We start from the raw sequence: 20,918 nt of genomic DNA, 5'->3' as shown, positions 1-20,918 counted from the left end.
CGCCGCCCAGGCACAACACCGTGCCCCCGAACGGCACCCGTAGGTTCTATCTGCGGTAGAGAGCAACAACTAACGCCGCACCGACCGCACGACGAGACCGGCGAAGGTGTGTGCGCTGTGGGACCGATTCGCTTATCTTCCGCTTACTGCTGTGTTGTGTGTGGCGACTACGGGCGCGTAGTGCCGGCAAACTGATTACAAAGAGCGCACGCCTCTCTGTGTGTGTACGTGTTTCTCTATCGCGTCCAACACACACACACGCACGCACGCACATACACTTTCGTTGTCGGCACTAATGACTATTACACCACATCTTGATGCCACATACAACCACAGAGTCGCAGCGTCGCACACACCGCATACACTCCTCTTCTTTTATTACGAACACAAACTTGTGCTTTTTTTTGCTGCTCGCCGCCGCTTTCGGTTTTCTTCTTGCTCGCGTTTTCCGGCAGATTTTCCCCCCCTAGAGCGATGTGAACGCACTTGCCCACTGCCTATATTCTTGCTCCACTTGCTTTCTGCTCACATTCGGCAGATATCGAAAAATAACTCCACCATTAACTACACACACCAATCACAACACTACTCTTGCTGCTGCTGCTGCTGCTGCTGCTGATGCTGCTGTTGTTTGTGATGCTGCAGGGTTTTTCGGGCTCACATTCCACATACCAACAACAACAAAAACCCCACACATACAGCCGTAACTCTATTTTTTTCACTGAGGCACACGCACACACTTCACTTGCGCGCACACACATACGCAGAGAAAACTTCCGGTCGCTGAAAAGTTCAACAACTTTAACTCTTCATTCTCGGCTCGGAAAAAAGAACCACTGTGCACTGCACACTCTTGCAGCGGCTCTTCTGTTCGCTGTGTGTAAGGAAAACCTCACGCGTGGAGATCCTGCGCTTTGAACGGGTGCGACACAAAACATTAAAATTCTGCGTTGACAGATGGTTTCCCAATCCACGAGCCGCTCTGTTCGCGAAAAAGATGGGGGAAGGAAGAAAACGCAAAAGGGAAAAGGAAAGAACCGTCAACCTATTCTGTCGACAGAAGGGCCTGCTTTGTGGATTGTCACCGAGCTGTTTGCCGAATTGTCTGTACTGTGGGGCAAAAGAAAATCACTTCCTGCTGCCTTGCTCTGTGTGCAAACATCATACCACCGAATTCATTCATCCCTCTGGTGCGGCTCTCACGTATCGCAACTTCCGCGGAGAGATCTTTGCTCCAATTGGAAATGCAATGTTTCGTTGCTCTTTGCACAAGTGCATAAATTCCAGTAGCAATGGGAAGGGGGATGGGAGGGCAGTAACGGGGGAGAATTGCCCTCCGGGAGAAGATGAGAGTACACACCTTCATTTCGAGGAAAAAACTCCCCACTAGAGAGCATTAGCCTTGGGCTCGTGACAAATACTTTGCTCTTTCCAACACGGTTTTTCTCCACACAACATTTTTCCCCCGAGAAGGGATACGTGTTGTATGTACGCCATCAAACAAGACGCCTTCTTTGATGGAACCGCTTCATTAAATACCGAAGAAACTACTAAAGCTGGGTAGCGATGGGACGATATCAAATGCTTCCAGGTTCGAAATCGTCACATCCCCAATGATCGAAGAAGGCTGTAGACCATTCGGGTTGCGCTGTCCCTCAGCTGCATTTGAACGGAATTTCTCACACCACCGGAATATTGTGAAAACTAATTACCATCAAAGGTAGGAAAAAGAAAACGCATTTTCTCACCGTGTGTCTCCCCGCAATAGTACAGTGTTTTTCTTCGCTCGCTTGCGCCCACTCGATGGGAACTTGGGCGCATAGTTGGTCGTCCCTTTGATATCGGTTACCTTTAGCGCTCCCGTTTTAACCCACACCCAACTTCGTATGTGAACTGGCAACCAGAAGAAAACAGAACACAACTCCCGACAGAATCTCCCGTCCGAGCCAGCATTTGGTTTTCGCAGCGAAGAAGCTGGAAGTGTTTGCTTTCCGATCTTCTTATTACTTTTAATGATGCCGATTTTGTTTCGTTCCGTTTTCCCTTTTCCGCCTTTCACCCCAAACTCCTCTTGAACCCTACTCAACCCAAAACACACTTACTCTGCACACAATCATTCACACACACACGCACGGGTACCGTTTTATGGTGGAGAAGTTAACAAAAAAAATCTCTCTTTCCACCGCCTTTCAACCTTGGCAACCCCTTCTGACTTCTCCTCACTTCACAGCCGTCTCGTGCACCGTACGTGACCGGAACGGGCCCAAGCGTACGGAAGTGAGGAAACTTCTTTGCTGGATGTCGACCTTCCTGTTGAGCTTAAGCCATGTTGAAGACAGTGGCCATCTAATTCGTGCGTTGAAATGGTCACGAACAACACAAAAAATACGGGAATCCTAATCGAAACGCACTTCACGGCACTGCACTCTCTTGTTTCTTGCACTGCTTCAGTGTATAGGTTGAATGTGTAGCCTTTCTTGTTGAAATTGAATGAAGGAAAAAAAGTCTCATTCCGTGGGAAATTGGAACGGTTCGCCCAGCGAACGAAGCTTGACATTTAAGGTCGGTACTCTTTGACATAACGTTTCAATTCTTTCTATCATGGATGTGCAACGATGTGCGTATATCAAGTTTTTGGACTTTCAAGTTTTAACAAGTTTTAACTTTCACGTATAATTTACTTATTCTGAAAATGTTTTTTTATAAAAATCCATTACTGGTTCCATAAAAAATAATTTTGAACAAGCATAGTTACAAAATTGGTTCTTTATTTGCTCGACGATCACTTCCGCGCTGTCAAAATTGACACTCCATGGACAACGTGTGAAACTGCCAAATGCCCCGAAATGATAAAGCCGCAGTTTTTAACGATTTAGGCAAATTGTGAAGCGCTCTGTACACGTGCGCAACTTTCAGTTTGTACAGAAATCCGTTGGTATATCCTAATTTTATTCGAATTTTTACTGTTCAATGAATTACAGGAATAAAAGTATTTTTTTCCGTTTATTCATTTTATACCTTCGTACTCCTGCAATCATAAAAACTTTATTTTTTCCAATTAAATGATCCAGCCTGGCGCTTCACCAGCCCAAACGTCAGGATGACTGATTTGATCGATTCTAGAAACGTCGAATCTTCATTTTCCTCCGATCCGCAGTAGAACCGCAGATAGAAAAAGGGAAACAGCAACGCAGAGACTAAATTTGGACCGCACTGCTTTATTTGGTGCAATTCTATTGATCTCCCTATTACCGTAGCCAAGAATATTCGGTGTAAAGTTTAGCCTGTGGGAAAGCGAACGCAACATCATCGTCAGGCAAGAAAGATGTCGGAAAGCGACTGGGACACGGTGACCGTATTGCGTAAAAAGGCACCGAAAGCGGCCACATTAAAGACTGAATCTGCCATCAATAAGGCACGTCGTCAAGGAATACCGGTTGAAACGACACAGAAGTGTAAGTAACGCAACAGCGCACAGAAGGGATTCCGTTTCGGGGCTCCGGTTCCGGGCAGCCGTTCCTCATGCGAGTAAAACAAAACAACAACAACAACAATGCACTTTGGCCAAGGTGTACTATCGTTTTCCCGGCGTTGTAAAACGACAATGTGGAAATGACATGCTACACTACGCGGATAGCAAGCAATATGACGCAATGTTTATTTAAATGTGCAATTACTATCTGTGCCATGTGCTTGTCTTTCCGTATTTACTTTTTCTTCTCGCCGGTTCCTTTGCTGGCAGTGTGTATTTGTGTGTTTTTCATTTCTTTATTTTTGCAGTTAACGCTGGAACCAACAAACAGCATGTTGCGGCTAAAAATACAGCCAAACTGGATCGCGAAACGGACGAACTGCGTCACAAGACGGTTGCACCGTCCGTGGCCAAGCTCATCATGCAAGGCCGACAAGCAAAAGGACTGAGCCAGAAGGATCTCGCTACGGTAGGAAATAGAACGAACTGAGCCGGTTGGTTCGGTTCAGCTTTGATATCTGGTGATTAATTGTTTCCGTACCTTGCACCGCTTACAGCAAATTTGTGAAAAGCCACAAATCGTTAACGATTACGAGGCGGGCCGTGGCATTCCAAACAATTTGATACTCGGCAAAATCGAGCGTGTCATTGGTATAAAGCTGCGTGGCAAAGATATCGGCACACCTATGGTGCCTCCCGGTAAGAAGTGAGATGTCGGGAGGCAGTAAAATTGCTCGTCTGCCGCACGTGGTTCTTCTCAGTGCAACATGTACAGCATGAATACGGCGGGAGAGGTCACATTTGATTATTTGTAATGTTTAAGAGTTCGTGAAGTGGGGTCACCCCATCTTTGCGACGCCAGTACTGCAGGGAGACGTGTGAACTGACCGGCAACCGAACCGGTCTCGACAGTCGATAACTTACGGTGTGAAAGAGAGCAACGCCCGTACCGTATGGCGCAACATTCGCAAAAAAAAACACATTGATACCACAGCATACTGTTCCCCTAGCTGCGCCATCGCGAATGGAAAGGTGGTAAGAGCAAACGCATTCTGTTTCCATAACAAAAAGAACAGGAAATAACTGATATTTAAAGCGGCATTTTTGAAGTAGTATGCACGATGGTTAACTAGCCTTTGCGGTGTGTATGTTTAAATGTCGCCATTACACTCCTAATACATGGATGTTACATCTTTTCCACATTTAAATGCAAGCAAAATTTAATTGGTACAAATTTCTGCAGTTCAGCCAAATGTGTATTTTTTTTTTAGAATAAAATGTCATTCGGTGTTTTGTTAATTGAGTAAATTACTCACGATTTGAATGTAGGACTATGGAAGCATTTTTACGGCAATGCTGTGCTGAGGAACGGCTTGTAGCCAGTAAGTGGATTCATTCTTTTAGTTCGTTTGCTTCGTTTTGAAATATATTGTGCGCATTACTCTCTTCTTCCAATGTAAAAACACACAGTTGTTGGTATTTATTCTTAAGAAAGAATTTTTTTATATGGATTTTATACCTTTATTAATCCGAAAACAAATGAAAACCCCATCATTGACCACATACAGAAATGTTCAATCCTTTCGGAGAGCCAATGTTTCCTCCTTGATACCGTCCTTCGTAATAATATTGATGATAACGGAATCTCCAGTGTAGATATCTCGCTCCGTAGCCGAAATAAACGTGTCCTTAATGATTGAGACGGCTTTCTCCATTTTGACCGGTTCTGGATCCACGTTGAGCATATTCTTCAGACCGATCTGATTATCCAGCACCGGTTGCAACAATGGTCCGGCCGAACCGCCAGCCCGGTATGTTGTCATCTCACAGTGTCCGATCGGGTCGTAGCTGTAAACAACACCCTTGCCGTTCTGGTCCAACCCGGCCAGTACGTTCGACACATAGTACGGGAAGAACCGACGGTTGTACATCAGAATGGACAGCATCTGAGCAACGGCTGGTGTAGACATGTTCTTCTGGTGCTGATCCTTGTACATTTGCATCCGCACCTTCACCAAACTCGTCAGTGCGAGCGTATCGCACCAACATCCGGTGGATGCCAACACCGTATTGTCCGAAAGACGAAACAATTTGTTCTGGGTGCGTGTATGAATGGAGTAACCGGAACTTAGACGAGTATCCGCACCGATGACTGCAAAATCTTCACCGGCGATTGCTACAACGCTCCTGCAAATGAACAATCATTCAAGTCATTCTCTGTGCACAACTAAATCTTAACCTAACAATGCACAGTTGTTTGGGGATTCGCCGCTCTCTTACCCGCCGTTTGATTCGTAGGGATAAAACTGCACCTTGCGTATTCCAGGCACCTCGTACTCGGGGAAATTTTCCATTCCAAGCATGATTATTGTTAGCAATTACACGAACTACAAATTATTAGCCGATCTGTTTCGGTGCAGCAGGACCTGATTCTTATTCTTCAGTGACTCTGCGAAATAAACAGAAACTGTTTGACGTTTTGAAATGACGTTCCTTCGGGATGGTGATGGGTCGATAAAGAACGGACCGCTCCAATCCCACGGATAATCGAAAAAAAAACATTGTGTTTTGGGAAAACATTGAAATTCGACGAAAGCATAAAATTGGCATGTTTTCCACCAGGATCAGTTGAGTTTTCGGTAATGTTATTCTGGTGTTAACTTCTTTTTTTAGTAAAGGTACTATTTTGCCTGCGATGAGCACGATTATTTTAGAACAGCTACACGTTGGTCCGGACAATTTGAACTCGAAAAGGATTCCCTTGGAGCAGCTGCATTTGACGTTTGGTTTGTTGTGAAAAACCGGCTGATTACGACAAAACCAGCAATTTTTATTGGTGGATAGGTGTAGTTTAATTTGGACCCCAGGAAAACAATTCTACGAGCATATTTATTTCCGTTTACGTAATGGCAACGTTCCGTTTGGGTGCAATTGCATCCATTGCGACGAGGTTACCCCACCAAAATGTGGCCAAACTGCAGCGAATAAACCTCGTCCGTCGATTCGCTACCGGAGCAGCACCGAAAAAACCTACCAGCACACTGGGGCTGGCGCTAAAGGGGATGGCAGTCGGTGCGCTGGTGGGTACCGGATGGTCCGGCTACAATTTCTTCAAAGGTGGTCCTACCGATCATATGCTGCATGAGCATGTGGGACCGAAGGTTCTCGACAAGCTGCCGGATGTAAAAATAATGCGCAAAGTCGTCAATCCGAAGGACGATTCTGAACTGGATTTGGTGCTGTTCCAGTTTCAAACGTGTCCCTTCTGTTGTAAGGTAAGAGTATACTAAATAAGTTTTTTTTTCGTAAAGTTACTAAAAAGTAATCAAATTTCTTGCACAGGTTCGCGCTTTTCTCGATCACAGCGGTCTATCGTATTCGGTGGTAGAAGTTGAGGTAAAAAGGTAAAATAGAGTCCCAAACAAACATTTGACATTTCGAAAGTGCTAAGGGGCTGCGCACACGCAATGTGTGTTTCTTTCAATCGCTGGTGTGTTGTTTGTTTACATTTGGCATCGTGATAGTTACTGTGCAGGGAAGTGATGATTTTGTCCTCGCTTTGGATTTTATTCTGTTAATTGTTGTACAGTGTTTTAATTAATTTATGTTTCAGCTAATTTTATGCGACCTGCCGTGTACCGTTGGCGGATTTTTGCAGAATGATGCAATGCAGGTGATCGTTTGGTGATATTTTCCGGGCCGGTGCAACTCCCGGTCGAATGATTGCTATCGGAGGATGCAGCAGTAGACGAAGTGTATGACAACAGTAGGCGCAACGGTACCAGCGCTAGCAGCTAAAATGATGCGCCAAAACTCCCGGAATATGTTTTCTACCGCTGGAAATTGCTACCGGATGTTTTCCACCAACGTTTGGATGCGGCAGCAGCGGCTACTGGCGACAGTTCGTCTGCTATCCGAGCAGACTGAGGCACATTCCCGTTGAATGTTTGTCGTCTGATTATGCAGCAGCATAATCCAGGAGAACTCCCTGCGCGAAGTTCACCGCCAGAGGTTACCGTTGGAAAAGTGATAGGAGTGTTTTGTCATATACAAGTGATTGGTTATTGTATTAGGATGTGCACCGGATTGTTGAGTTATGTGTGCGTTAAATATATGTTGTATGTATGTTGTAAAGATATGTTGTATGAAAAAAGAAAACATCATCAGATAATATAAAACATAATCGTATGCCTAGCGTGATCGTGCTGTGGAAGATATTTTAGTGCGAGACATCCGAAAACGCTGGTGGAATTTAGGCTTAGTAGACACGTGTGCATAACGCCGTTGAGTGATATTCTGGTCGAATAATACTTACGGTGGCTGAACGTCTTGTAGAACCATCGTAGCTCTTGTAGAACCATCGTGTGTTGTAATTGAACATTGTTTCCTGTTTCACGGATGCTAGATCGCGTTAATTAATCATCAAAAGAAGGATATGTTACGATGTATAGCAGCATCGTCATGTGTCTGTCCTTCTTCATAAACCTTCTAATTAAGTGGTTCGGTTTCAGTTTATACGTTAAATATGGTAGTTGCTACTCTGCGGAAAAAAAGAAACCGTATTGCTGTTACACTTCGCCTTATGAATCGGCTGGGCAAAGGTGCAGTGATTCAGAAGCATCTTGAATTCGGCTCTGCCTCTTACAGATTTCAGACCATCGTAAAGTTCGCAGATAGAAAAGATGCACGGGCCAGCTTGCCAGTGAAGTGGATCTAGTGCTTGCTGATCAGTAGCTCGTAGTGGAATCAGAGGGAATGAAGCACATGCGTTTAATTAGTTCCAATTCTACCGTCGGGATGGCACATACGTGACGTATGAAGTTAGTAGCCGAATGGATAGCACAGCTGGAAACGATCACTGTTAAATAAATAACAAAATTTACTCAACAACAAGTGCGTTCGTTGCCGAATCAAGTATCAATCAAGTTAAGTCAAGTTCATATCCAGGGTTACGTAGCGAACGGATAACGAATCTATGCAGCATCTCGTAGTAGAAGAATAAACGAAGGTATTTCTTTTAATTTTACCTGCTTTTTTTCTTTATTCATCAATGCAGTGCCGTCATAGACTAACGAGTTAACAGGATGTTAATAGGTTTATGGAGTTTGATTTAAATACAGAAGTGTTCGATATTGTTCTCTTGGATTGCACTGATTGATTTTCTGATACAAACTTAAATTACAAATTCATTTGATTGCTTAGATTGGATCTGATTTTTTGGTTGAAATGGATGCGATAAAAGCGAACATAAATTAATTCGGCGATTCGTTACACAAAAAACTGCTTCTGTGTTTAATATATTTACATTATTTCAATGCACGGATGAAATACATATCTCAACTGTTGTCCCCACAGTCAAATTTATAAAGTATGATAGAAAATAACGAACGAATGTAATTTTTTAAAATAAAGAAATTTAAATCAGATGTAGTTAGTTAATGTTAAATACAATACTCATTTGATAGCAGCCGACTTATTTGTATTTAACATTTATCATAACCTATACTAAAACACATAAATTTGATATTTCATAGCTTTAACGTCGCGTAAATGTTACAAAAATACATAAAACTTTATTAGTTAAACGGTACAACGCGCAAAGCCATCCGTTTCTGGATAGCAGCTGACGCTCTCTGATCGGGATCGAAATAACGATCTCGTAAATGCCGATCCTTGTTACCGGGCACTCGTGCTCATCAACCGACGAGAGGCTTCTTGCGGAGAGCACACGTGAGTACCAGTTTATGCGTTACGCACGCAACAATAACTAACCTTACTTCTGAGCAAATGCGAAATCTTGACGATTTGATACCTTTGTTCCCTGTATGCAATCATACTTCCTACAGCGGACATATGAGGTAAGTATGGTGCCATATCTGTCGTACTCCTGATTTACAATTATGGCCCCTGCTATTCCTAATTTACATCGACTATCTATTCCACTACTGTACCAATGAGATCATACCTGACGTATGCAAAAGTTGTGAAAATTTTCACTGCAGTCAAGTGACTATCGGCATCTGCAGGAGCAGACAAAATAATCAAAGCTTATCCCGGGCATACTTGACTCGACAGTTATTAAATGTTAGTTTTTTTTCCTTTTTTTTATTTTTACAAGGAGAGTGGATCTTCTAAAAGACACCCATACCCCGGGTAGTGTGGGATTCTTACCCACTAAAAACTCTCCTTCATATGCGGCGTAAGCTTCTTCCGACACCATTGAAACCAATATAGCGCAGATCAATAAAATTGGAAAATCTGAAAAACAGATAATCAATGGTTGGTTTTTTCGGAAGAGCTTGATAGCAAGTATGCACCAACAGAGTACATCCTTGAAAAAAAATTGTAATTCCCGCAAACCCTCCATGCTCGTGAAATAAATTTTCATCGAGAAAAAGATGTGCTGGAAAGAGCTACCGCCAGCTGGTAGGTTGTTGCCTCGTTCGTTCAGAACGCAGATGTAGCTAAAACGAAAATACAGTGTTAAAAAATTGTTCAAAGCATCTTTATATTCACTTAGATAGCTTACCGCTTAAAATATGTCACACATTAACGCCACAATGATGCAATGGCCTATGAAAACGATCTGAAAGCTGGAAATAGACGCTAAAAGAAATATCACATTTATGCTTAAATTTTTTTTTTGTTTTTTTTTTTTTTTACAAGGAGGAGAAATCTGGTCCAACTTGGCATGTTACTGCCAAAACCCTCCTCCTCCTTGGGTCCGTATCGCATTTGATCTTCTCAGGACCATGTGAGAAGTTGCTGTGGGCCGCCCTGCTGAAGGAAAAAATAAAAATTATTTAAAATTTCCTACTTCGTTCCCCAAGGCATCAAGAAAGGAGACAAATACATCGTCATTGCATCGTCGAAATTGATGCTCAGCAAAGTAGTGTTCTATATTACTTTTTATATTCGTCCCTTTTTTCTTCAAAAATGCCTTCAACCATCGCCATACGTTCTCAATCCGTTGCGTATTGATGGTGTTATCGCTCGGGTTGAGAAAGTGGATGGAATGGTTGACTGTCGCATGGGGAAATCCATGGGCCATTAGCCCATTGTAACCGGCCCAACAGTCGGTCATGATTGTGGTACCGGCTTCCACATGCCGTACCACAAGATCGTTGAGGGTGGCTTGTGAGCGGTTTAGAACACGCTCAAGGAAAATTTCGCTCGTTTCACGGCATATACCTCCCACAAGCCATTGCGTGTTAGACGCACTTACCCGGCCGACATTGTACTTTCGACGAGAGATGGCAGTCTCGTCGATTTCCACCGTCATACCGGGCCCTCCGATCTTCCCACTGGTGCAAACGAACGTTTCCCAAAGAAACGTTCGAATAGTTTCATAAAACTTCAGCACCGTTTTGTGGGTGACGTTAATTTCCCTGGCGCAACGAGCAGCATCCGCATTGTTGGCCCACTCATAACAGCAGCGCATAAGCTTGCCTAGCGCAAGCTTATGGTTATAAAATATAGAGCCAACACGGATGCTGCTTGTTCCGCCACACTGATAATCGTTGCATACATACCTGTATCCATCGATGCCCTTATACCGCTTCAACCGCATATCCCCAGCACATTTCGGACACAGAACCTGGGGCTGAAGTAGTGCTCGCTGCTGCATCCATAAAATGCCTCCTAGATCGTTCTGAAAAATAGCAGTCAAAGAGTTAGAGTTGTATGCCATTGCAAACAACACTTTCACTACGTTAGCGAAATTAATCACTATTTGGCGCCAAAATTTAATGACGCTTACTGTAAAGTGAGGGAGTATAGGAAAGCTATACATTACCGATCCCAATACATGTATAAGCAAATAATGGATAGCTCGAATGTAAGTTTACACGAACGTATTATCCATTTGTTGAAAAATGGGATGGTTTTACATAATTGTAGATGAATTGCCATAAGAATGTTTTATTTCATTACAGGAAACAATAAAAAACAATAGAAACAAGTGAAAAATATATTTGAAACCAATTTCATTTTCATGCTTGATAATTAGTACAGGAAAATCCGTTACATTTAGTACATGTCCGGATAATCACCATTATCGTAGTGTGTGTAATTGTTGACATATAATCCATCAAGTAAACAAACCATTCCTGTTCGTATGATCAAACCGTATACAATAATCTGAAACGCATTATCATATGCAGTGCCTTAACCTGTAAGGGCAGCGGGCTTAATGCACGCATACTGTGCAGCCAAGTGGGGCCCGAACTGGAAAAGGGACTCGAAGTCACAAAGAACCGCCTACCGGTCAGCAGATGTAATGTGATAGAGGAATAATAAACCATGTTTGTTCTGTTCTTTGTTTACAAAGTGCAGTCGAAAAAGCACCTGTATTAGAAGGTACAAGGTTTCATAAGCCCCCATTATCGATACATTCGTGATGCATTTAACATCTTGTAGAATTTGCGAGTTTAGCCGCTTGAGACAGGTTCTATTTCAACAAATCATCCGACTCGTCGAAGATGCACTTCTAATCCTGGAAGAGTTCTATCTGCTGCTTTCTCATTCATTTCTAATTTCCCACGTTCTGCCGGGTCTCGCACTGTAGTATTTGGGCACGTGTTGCATTCGCCATAGTGCCATAGTGTGCGCCTGCACTCATTATCAAACCGTTCGCTCTTCTGATTAAATGTTATGCAAAAATGCTCTAAGCATAGTTATGTTACTATGCGAACACCTGTGGAAAATGTTTTCCTCAGCCAATGAAATGGTTTTAAAAATTGTCCAAAAATACACTTTTATGCTCTTAATAAATATAAGAGCCACAACAGTGAAAGAGCGTGTGTATAGGTTGGTTTTTAAAGTAATTCATTTGATTCAATGGTTAATTAACTTTTTCCTTAATCAAGTAGACATCTATGTGTTGGGAAATGAGTATAAAAGAAGGAGCATTTCATGCACGGATACATTCTATTGTTAACCCGAAGCAGTAAGTTTATTAAAATCAATTGGCTGTATCAACCAGAGGTAGCAATAAAATTATACAGCAATGTCGTGTACGAGACACGTGTTCTATTATCCTTTTCAACTTACTACAATATCAATTTTAAATGTCGCTTCTAGTTTTTGTTTTACTCTCAATAAAAAATAATATATTGTTCCGTTTAGGACATGCGTTCAGCCAGTCATGCATAACAAATTTGCAAGGATGACTAGAGCAAAATATATAAATATAAAGAACAAAGATGACCAAATTTAAAAATAAAAATCTTGGTTAGCGAACAATTGGCTACAGTAGATATAAGTTAAAAATGACGAAAGCAAATAATTAACAGAAAAAAATATTAAAATTCTTATATACATATTACTAGTTAAACAACAAGAAGCTCAACCTTTCTTCAAAATTTCAAGCAAATAGGGCCAGTAAATCAAAAGATATTAACTTTGCGACCAGAGCATATGCAAACTTCTATACAAAACATATGATCTACCCCGAGTAGGCAGTAGAACATTTTTTTAGGTAGTAGTCACTGCGATTAAACAAGTACTTATTGCATTATGAAAAGTTGCACTTCAGTAGTGCCCAAATAAAAATAATAAATAGTATAAGTACCCCTTGTGTAGACTTTGTGCTGCATTCGTATGTAGCTTACCCTCTACCAAAGTAAAGCAGATCGAAGCAGCGCGAACATACATGTTACGTAGTGGAATGGAACGCACAGAGCATATTATATTCATATACGTACCAAATATGTACCAAAGAGTTACTACAAAGCGGTGCAGTCATTTCTGCGGATTTCGGTAATCAATAAAGCGATGATTTTTTTTATCTATATATGGCTGATATTTATTTGCTACAAGGAGCGTTGATTTTTGCACTGCATTTGAGCACTGATGCGTGGTAAAACAAGTTTTCAAAAACTTGTGCGAGTGACTAATTGAATGCATAACATTTAATCAGAAGAGCGAACGGTTTGATAATGAGTGCAGGCGCACACTATGGCACTATGGCGAATGCAACACGTGCCCAAATACTACAGTGCGAGACCCGGCAGAACGTGGGAAATTAGAAATGAATGAGAAAGCAGCAGATAGAACTCTTCCAGGATTAGAAGTGCATCTTCGACGAGTCGGATGATTTGTTGAAATAGAACCTGTCTCAAGCGGCTAAACTCGCAAATTCTACAAGATGTTAAATGCATCACGAATGTATCGATAATGGGGGCTTATGAAACCTTGTACCTTCTAATACAGGTGCTTTTTCGACTGCACTTTGTAAACAAAGAACAGAACAAACATGGTTTATTATTCCTCTATCACATTACATCTGCTGACCGGTAGGCGGTTCTTTGTGACTTCGAGTCCCTTTTCCAGTTCGGGCCCCACTTGGCTGCACAGTATGCGTGCATTAAGCCCGCTGCCCTTACAGGTTAAGGCACTGCATATGATAATGCGTTTCAGATTATTGTATACGGTTTGATCATACGAACAGGAATGGTTTGTTTACTTGATGGATTATATGTCAACAATTACACACACTACGATAATGGTGATTATCCGGACATGTACTAAATGTAACGGATTTTCCTGTACTAATTATCAAGCATGAAAATGAAATTGGTTTCAAATATATTTTTCACTTGTTTCTATTGTTTTTTATTGTTTCCTGTAATGAAATAAAACATTCTTATGGCAATTCATCTACAATTATGTAAAACCATCCCATTTTTCAACAAATGGATAATACGTTCGTGTAAACTTACATTCGAGCTATCCATTATTTGCTTATACATGTATTGGGATCGGTAATGTATAGCTTTCCTATACTCCCTCACTTTACAGTAAGCGTCATTAAATTTTGGCGCCAAATAGTGATTAATTTCGCTAACGTAGTGAAAGTGTTGTTTGCAATGGCATACAACTCTAACTCTTTGACTGCTATTTTTCAGAACGATCTAGGAGGCATTTTATGGATGCAGCAGCGAGCACTACTTCAGCCCCAGGTTCTGTGTCCGAAATGTGCTGGGGATATGCGGTTGAAGCGGTATAAGGGCATCGATGGATACAGGTATGTATGCAACGATTATCAGTGTGGCGGAACAAGCAGCATCCGTGTTGGCTCTATATTTTATAACCATAAGCTTGCGCTAGGCAAGCTTATGCGCTGCTGTTATGAGTGGGCCAACAATGCGGATGCTGCTCGTTGCGCCAGGGAAATTAACGTCACCCACAAAACGGTGCTGAAGTTTTATGAAACTATTCGAACGTTTCTTTGGGAAACGTTCGTTTGCACCAGTGGGAAGATCGGAGGGCCCGGTATGACGGTGGAAATCGACGAGACTGCCATCTCTCGTCGAAAGTACAATGTCGGCCGGGTAAGTGCGTCTAACACGCAATGGCTTGTGGGAGGTATATGCCGTGAAACGAGCGAAATTTTCCTTGAGCGTGTTCTAAACCGCTCACAAGCCACCCTCAACGATCTTGTGGTACGGCATGTGGAAGCCGGTACCACAATCATGACCGACTGTTGGGCCGGTTACAATGGGCTAATGGCCCATGGATTTCCCCATGCGACAGTCAACCATTCCATCCACTTTCTCAACCCGAGCGATAACACCATCAATACGCAACGGATTGAGAACGTATGGCGATGGTTGAAGGCATTTTTGAAGAAAAAAGGGACGAATATAAAAAGTAATATAGAACACTACTTTGCTGAGCATCAATTTCGACGATGCAATGACGATGTATTTGTCTCCTTTCTTGATGCCTTGGGGAACGAAGTAGGAAATTTTAAATAATTTTTATTTTTTCCTTCAGCAGGGCGGCCCACAGCAACTTCTCACATGGTCCTGAGAAGATCAAATGCGATACGGACCCAAGGAGGAGGAGGGTTTTGGCAGTAACATGCCAAGTTGGACCAGATTTCTCCTCCTTGTAAAAAAAAAAAAAAACAAAAAAAAAATTTAAGCATAAATGTGATATTTCTTTTAGCGTCTATTTCCAGCTTTCAGATCGTTTTCATAGGCCATTGCATCATTGTGGCGTTAATGTGTGACATATTTTAAGCGGTAAGCTATCTAAGTGAATATAAAGATGCTTTGAACAATTTTTTAACACTGTATTTTCGTTTTAGCTACATCTGCGTTCTGAACGAACGAGGCAACAACCTACCAGCTGGCGGTAGCTCTTTCCAGCACATCTTTTTCTCGATGAAAATTTATTTCACGAGCATGGAGGGTTTGCGGGAATTACAATTTTTTTTCAAGGATGTACTCTGTTGGTGCATACTTGCTATCAAGCTCTTCCGAAAAAACCAACCATTGATTATCTGTTTTTCAGATTTTCCAATTTTATTGATCTGCGCTATATTGGTTTCAATGGTGTCGGAAGAAGCTTACGCCGCATATGAAGGAGAGTTTTTAGTGGGTAAGAATCCCACACTACCCGGGGTATGGGTGTCTTTTAGAAGATCCACTCTCCTTGTAAAAATAAAAAAAAGGAAAAAAAACTAACATTTAATAACTGTCGAGTCAAGTATGCCCGGGATAAGCTTTGATTATTTTGTCTGCTCCTGCAGATGCCGATAGTCACTTGACTGCAGTGAAAATTTTCACAACTTTTGCATACGTCAGGTATGATCTCATTGGTACAGTAGTGGAATAGATAGTCGATGTAAATTAGGAATAGCAGGGGCCATAATTGTAAATCAGGAGTACGACAGATATGGCACCATACTTACCTCATATGTCCGCTGTAGGAAGTATGATTGCATACAGGGAACAAAGGTATCAAATCGTCAAGATTTCGCATTTGCTCAGAAGTAAGGTTAGTTATTGTTGCGTGCGTAACGCATAAACTGGTACTCACGTGTGCTCTCCGCAAGAAGCCTCTCGTCGGTTGATGAGCACGAGTGCCCGGTAACAAGGATCGGCATTTACGAGATCGTTATTTCGATCCCGATCAGAGAGCGTCAGCTGCTATCCAGAAACGGATGGCTTTGCGCGTTGTACCGTTTAACTAATAAAGTTTTATGTATTTTTGTAACATTTACGCGACGTTAAAGCTATGAAATATCAAATTTATGTGTTTTAGTATAGGTTATGATAAATGTTAAATACAAATAAGTCGGCTGCTATCAAATGAGTATTGTATTTAACATTAACTAACTACATCTGATTTAAATTTCTTTATTTTAAAAAATTACATTCGTTCGTTATTTTCTATCATACTTTATAAATTTGACTGTGGGGACAACAGTTGAGATATGTATTTCATCCGTGCATTGAAATAATGTAAATATATTAAACACAGAAGCAGTTTTTTGTGTAACGAATCGCCGAATTAATTTATGTTCGCTTTTATCGCATCCATTTCAACCAAAAAATCAGATCCAATCTAAGCAATCAAATGAATTTGTAATTTAAGTTTGTATCAGAAAATCAATCAGTGCAATCCAAGAGAACAATATCGAACACTTCTGTATTTAAATCAAACTCCATAAACCTATTAACATCCTGTTAACTCGTTAGTCTATGACGGCACTGCATTGATGAATAAAGAAAAAAAGCAGGTAAAATTAAAAGAAATACCTTCGTTTATTCTTCTACTACGAGATGCTGCATAGATTCGTTATCCGTTCGCTACGTAACCCTGGATATGAACTTGACTTAACTTGATTGATACTTGATTCGGCAACGAACGCACTTGTTGTTGAGTAAATTTTGTTATTTATTTAACAGTGATCGTTTCCAGCTGTGCTATCCATTCGGCTACTAACTTCATACGTCACGTATGTGCCATCCCGACGGTAGAATTGGAACTAATTAAACGCATGTGCTTCATTCCCTCTGATTCCACTACGAGCTACTGATCAGCAAGCACTAGATCCACTTCACTGGCAAGCTGGCCCGTGCATCTGTTCTATCTGCGAACTTTACGATGGTCTGAAATCTGTAAGAGGCAGAGCCGAATTCAAGATGCTTCTGAATCACTGCACCTTTGCCCAGCCGATTCATAAGGCGAAGTGTAACAGCAATACGGTTTCTTTTTTTCCGCAGAGTAGCAACTACCATATTTAACGTATAAACTGAAACCGAACCACTTAATTAGAAGGTTTATGAAGAAGGACAGACACATGACGATGCTGCTATACATCGTAACATATCCTTCTTTTGATGATTAATTAACGCGATCTAGCATCCGTGAAACAGGAAACAATGTTCAATTACAACACACGATGGTTCTACAAGAGCTACGATGGTTCTACAAGACGTTCAGCCACCGTAAGTATTATTCGACCAGAATATCACTCAACGGCGTTATGCACACGTGTCTACTAAGCCTAAATTCCACCAGCGTTTTCGGATGTCTCGCACTAAAATATCTTCCACAGCACGATCACGCTAGGCATACGATTATGTTTTATATTATCTGATGATGTTTTCTTTTTTCATACAACATATCTTTACAACATACATACAACATATATTTAACGCACACATAACTCAACAATCCGGTGCACATCCTAATACAATAACCAATCACTTGTATATGACAAAACACTCCTATCACTTTTCCAACGGTAACCTCTGGCGGTGAACTTCGCGCAGGGAGTTCTCCTGGATTATGCTGCTGCATAATCAGACGACAAACATTCAACGGGAATGTGCCTCAGTCTGCTCGGATAGCAGACGAACTGTCGCCAGTAGCCGCTGCTGCCGCATCCAAACGTTGGTGGAAAACATCCGGTAGCAATTTCCAGCGGTAGAAAACATATTCCGGGAGTTTTGGCGCATCATTTTAGCTGCTAGCGCTGGTACCGTTGCGCCTACTGTTGTCATACACTTCGTCTACTGCTGCATCCTCCGATAGCAATCATTCGACCGGGAGTTGCACCGGCCCGGAAAATATCACCAAACGATCACCTGCATTGCATCATTCTGCAAAAATCCGCCAACGGTACACGGCAGGTCGCATAAAATTAGCTGAAACATAAATTAATTAAAACACTGTACAACAATTAACAGAATAAAATCCAAAGCGAGGACAAAATCATCACTTCCCTGCACAGTAACGATCACGATGCCAAATGTAAACAAACAACACACCAGCGATTGAAAGAAACACACATTGCGTGTGCGCAGCCCCTTAGCACTTTCGAAATGTCAAATGTTTGTTTGGGACTCTATTTTACCTTTTTACCGAAGTTGATGCAGTTCTGCGCCAGGACATACGCTGGTCAGACAGTAAAAAGGTGCCGATTTTGTTGGCGAAGACGAAATCCGGCAAATACGTCCAGTTAACCGACTCGAGCATGATCGTCTCTGCGATTTCAAGCTTTCTCCGAGACAAAAAGCAAGATATTGGAGAACTCGCTAAATACTACCCTTCGATATCGTACGAAAATGATGCCGGCCGGAAAGTGTTCGATATCATGAACAAATACTTCCTGATGTTCCAAGAAAAGAAGGTCGACAATCGTTCGAAGGAAGAGCAAGAGTGAGTATTGCACTATATGGCTGATTGGTTGTCGGTGATGTCCATGCCGGTAATATGCTATAAATGTTTTCCTGCACTTCAGGGAGGAACGCAAATGGCGTGCTTGGGCGGACGATCATCTAGTGCATTTGATTTCCCCCAACGTATATCGCACGAAGGACGAGGCACTGGAAACGTTCGAGTGGTTTTCCGATGTGGGCGAATGGAACGTACACTTTCCGAAGTGGGAACGAGATCTAATGGTTTACGTCGGTGCATTCGCAATGTGGGGTATCAGCAAACGGCTGAAGAAACGGCACCAGCTCAGTGACGATGTCCGTTCGCACATATACGATGCGTGTGATCGATGGATTGGTGAAATTGAAAAGAAGAAAACCGTCTTCCATGGTGGCTCGCAGCCGAATTTGGCCGATCTGGCCGTGTTTGGCGTGTTGAACAGCATGGAAGGATGTCAGGCCTTTAAGGATTGTTTGGAAAATTCCAAAATTGGTCCTTGGTTTTATGCGGTGAAGGAAAGGGTGCTGAAAAACCGAGGTAATGCGATGTACAAGTAATTGTTCTGTAAATTGTTTTTAAATTATCGTTAATATGCAATAAAAATAGGCACAAAAATGGCAAACTGAACTAGTCATGTGTTAGTGGAAAGCGATTATTACCGGTGAATATTTTAAAATATTTGTTTAAAAAATTTTACCACATTCGACGGGAAATCAAGTGAACCATAATGCATCCGGTTTTCACATTCATCTCTGATAAGATGCCCAAAAGGAATTTTGGCCGCGTAAAATGACGAACTTTAACAGCGAATCAGGGACTCCTCAGATTTCGGCGAACTAGTCATGTCATTAGAATGACACCAGACTTTATAGTCCTTCTGGGTCGTTAAGTTTACCACAAAATTATTAATAATTCAACTCCTCATTGATACTTTCTGCAAGGTTTCAAGAGAAAATCCATGTCTAAAATGTCCTCCTTCACTATTGGAAGTATGTTGTACGCATACAATGGCACAACGCTGTGACTTCTGCCATGAGGCAGCAATCGTTTCAGTGTGCCAATCACGTTTTGTAATACATTACCAACACCATCGTACACGAAATTAAAGATAAACCTGTTCCCGGCCGGAAGGACGGCAGAAAAGGCAGCCGAAAAAGTAAACAACCTTCTTTTCCGTATGATCACTCGCGATCAACCAAAATTTTTAAAACACATGTTCGGATGCGCTAAGCGGAGAGTGGACGAAAACGGATCTCTCATTTATGTTGCGTTTCGCTCTTTCGCTCTCGCTCTTGTTCCGCTCTCATTATCGCTCATTTTACTACTCCGATGGAAAGTAGTAAAAAGAAAGAAAAACGTCTGCTGATTACTTCTTTTTTAAATTCTAATAAAAAGCTTTTTAATGAGTTTTATATTAAATTGTGAACAATAAATTTAAATACTTTGGAGAAATAAACTGTAATAACTTCAATTCAAAACATTATATACTGAATGCGATCTTCATTTTATAAGATCGAAAATTAAAACTTAAAAAAAATTATAGCATTTGAGGAACATTTTCAATGCTCATGAGATCATGAATGATCGTAAAACAAAAGAGAGTCACATGACGCACGGAGCAAAACCGAAGAACAGATAAAGCGGTTATAGTCGTCTCTTGCCGAGAACGTCTTGGCACGAGCGGGATCTGGACTGGTTCTTCTGGGTCGCCGCCGGGAAGAACGGCTCAGAAACGCGCGAACGATCGAACCGAGCAGACGGGAAGGAACTGGTTCTCCCGTCCCGGTTGGGCTAGACAGCAGGAGGCATTGAAAAAGTGAAACTCAGAACCAAGAACTCAACGGAGACAGGAAGTTGAAGTGTGTGTGCCTGATAAGCCGTGTCTTTCATTGGTAGTGCGCGAGATAAGACAGTTGGGGATTGGGAAGTGTGCCGTATAGTTAAACGAGGTAAAGATCATGTAACATAATGTAAAATATGTGTGTTTAAA

At 41.8% G+C, this 20,918-nt stretch overlaps 3 protein-coding genes across 3 annotated transcripts; 2 read left to right on the top strand and 1 right to left on the bottom strand.

Moving 5' to 3' along the window:
- Window positions 1-3,318: 3,318 nt before the first annotated feature.
- Window positions 3,319-4,182, top strand: LOC128711771 (endothelial differentiation-related factor 1 homolog). The gene is made up of 3 exons (XM_053806658.1): window positions 3,319-3,455; window positions 3,781-3,941; window positions 4,030-4,182. Exons 1-3 carry the CDS (start codon window positions 3,326-3,328, stop codon window positions 4,180-4,182), a joined length of 444 nt encoding a protein of 147 aa, XP_053662633.1. The 5' UTR covers window positions 3,319-3,325.
- An 864-nt stretch (window positions 4,183-5,046) lies between these two features.
- Window positions 5,047-5,835, bottom strand: LOC128710948 (proteasome subunit beta type-1). Its single transcript, XM_053805812.1, has 2 exons — window positions 5,753-5,835; window positions 5,047-5,659 (listed from the first exon to the last, which is right to left on the bottom strand). The coding sequence occupies exons 1-2, from the start codon at window positions 5,833-5,835 to the stop codon at window positions 5,047-5,049; spliced, it is 696 nt and encodes a 231-aa protein (XP_053661787.1).
- A 543-nt stretch (window positions 5,836-6,378) lies between these two features.
- On the top strand, window positions 6,379-19,485 carry LOC128713121 (prostaglandin E synthase 2). The gene is made up of 4 exons (XM_053807984.1): window positions 6,379-6,747; window positions 14,380-14,498; window positions 18,770-18,931; window positions 19,014-19,485. Exons 1-4 carry the CDS (start codon window positions 6,379-6,381, stop codon window positions 19,483-19,485), a joined length of 1,122 nt encoding a protein of 373 aa, XP_053663959.1.
- Window positions 19,486-20,918: the final 1,433 nt, after the last annotated feature.

Source organism: Anopheles marshallii, chromosome 3 (assembly GCF_943734725.1).
Source record: "Anopheles marshallii chromosome 3, idAnoMarsDA_429_01, whole genome shotgun sequence".
NCBI classification, from domain to species: Eukaryota; Metazoa; Arthropoda; class Insecta; order Diptera; family Culicidae; genus Anopheles; species Anopheles marshallii.
This window is presented reverse-complemented; position numbering and strand designations above follow the sequence as displayed.

Excerpts from the sequence above, each read along its gene's own strand:
- LOC128711771 (XM_053806658.1), top strand. The coding sequence starts at position 3,326 with ATGTCGGAAAGCGACTGGGACACGGTGACCGTATTGCGTAAAAAGGCA. Across the intron at positions 3,456-3,780 it reads GGTTGAAACGACACAGAAGT|TTAACGCTGGAACCAACAAA; the intron begins GTAAGTAACGCA and ends TTATTTTTGCAG. Across the intron at positions 3,942-4,029 it reads GCCAGAAGGATCTCGCTACG|CAAATTTGTGAAAAGCCACA; the intron begins GTAGGAAATAGA and ends CACCGCTTACAG.
- LOC128710948 (XM_053805812.1), bottom strand. The coding sequence starts at position 5,835 with ATGCTTGGAATGGAAAATTTCCCCGAGTACGAGGTGCCTGGAATACGC. Across the intron at positions 5,660-5,752 it reads CCCTACGAATCAAACGGCGG|GAGCGTTGTAGCAATCGCCG; the intron begins GTAAGAGAGCGG and ends GTTCATTTGCAG.
- LOC128713121 (XM_053807984.1), top strand. The coding sequence starts at position 6,379 with ATGGCAACGTTCCGTTTGGGTGCAATTGCATCCATTGCGACGAGGTTA. Across the intron at positions 6,748-14,379 it reads CGTGTCCCTTCTGTTGTAAG|AACGATCTAGGAGGCATTTT; the intron begins GTAAGAGTATAC and ends GCTATTTTTCAG. Across the intron at positions 14,499-18,769 it reads AAGGGCATCGATGGATACAG|CTTTCTCCGAGACAAAAAGC; the intron begins GTATGTATGCAA and ends TGCGATTTCAAG.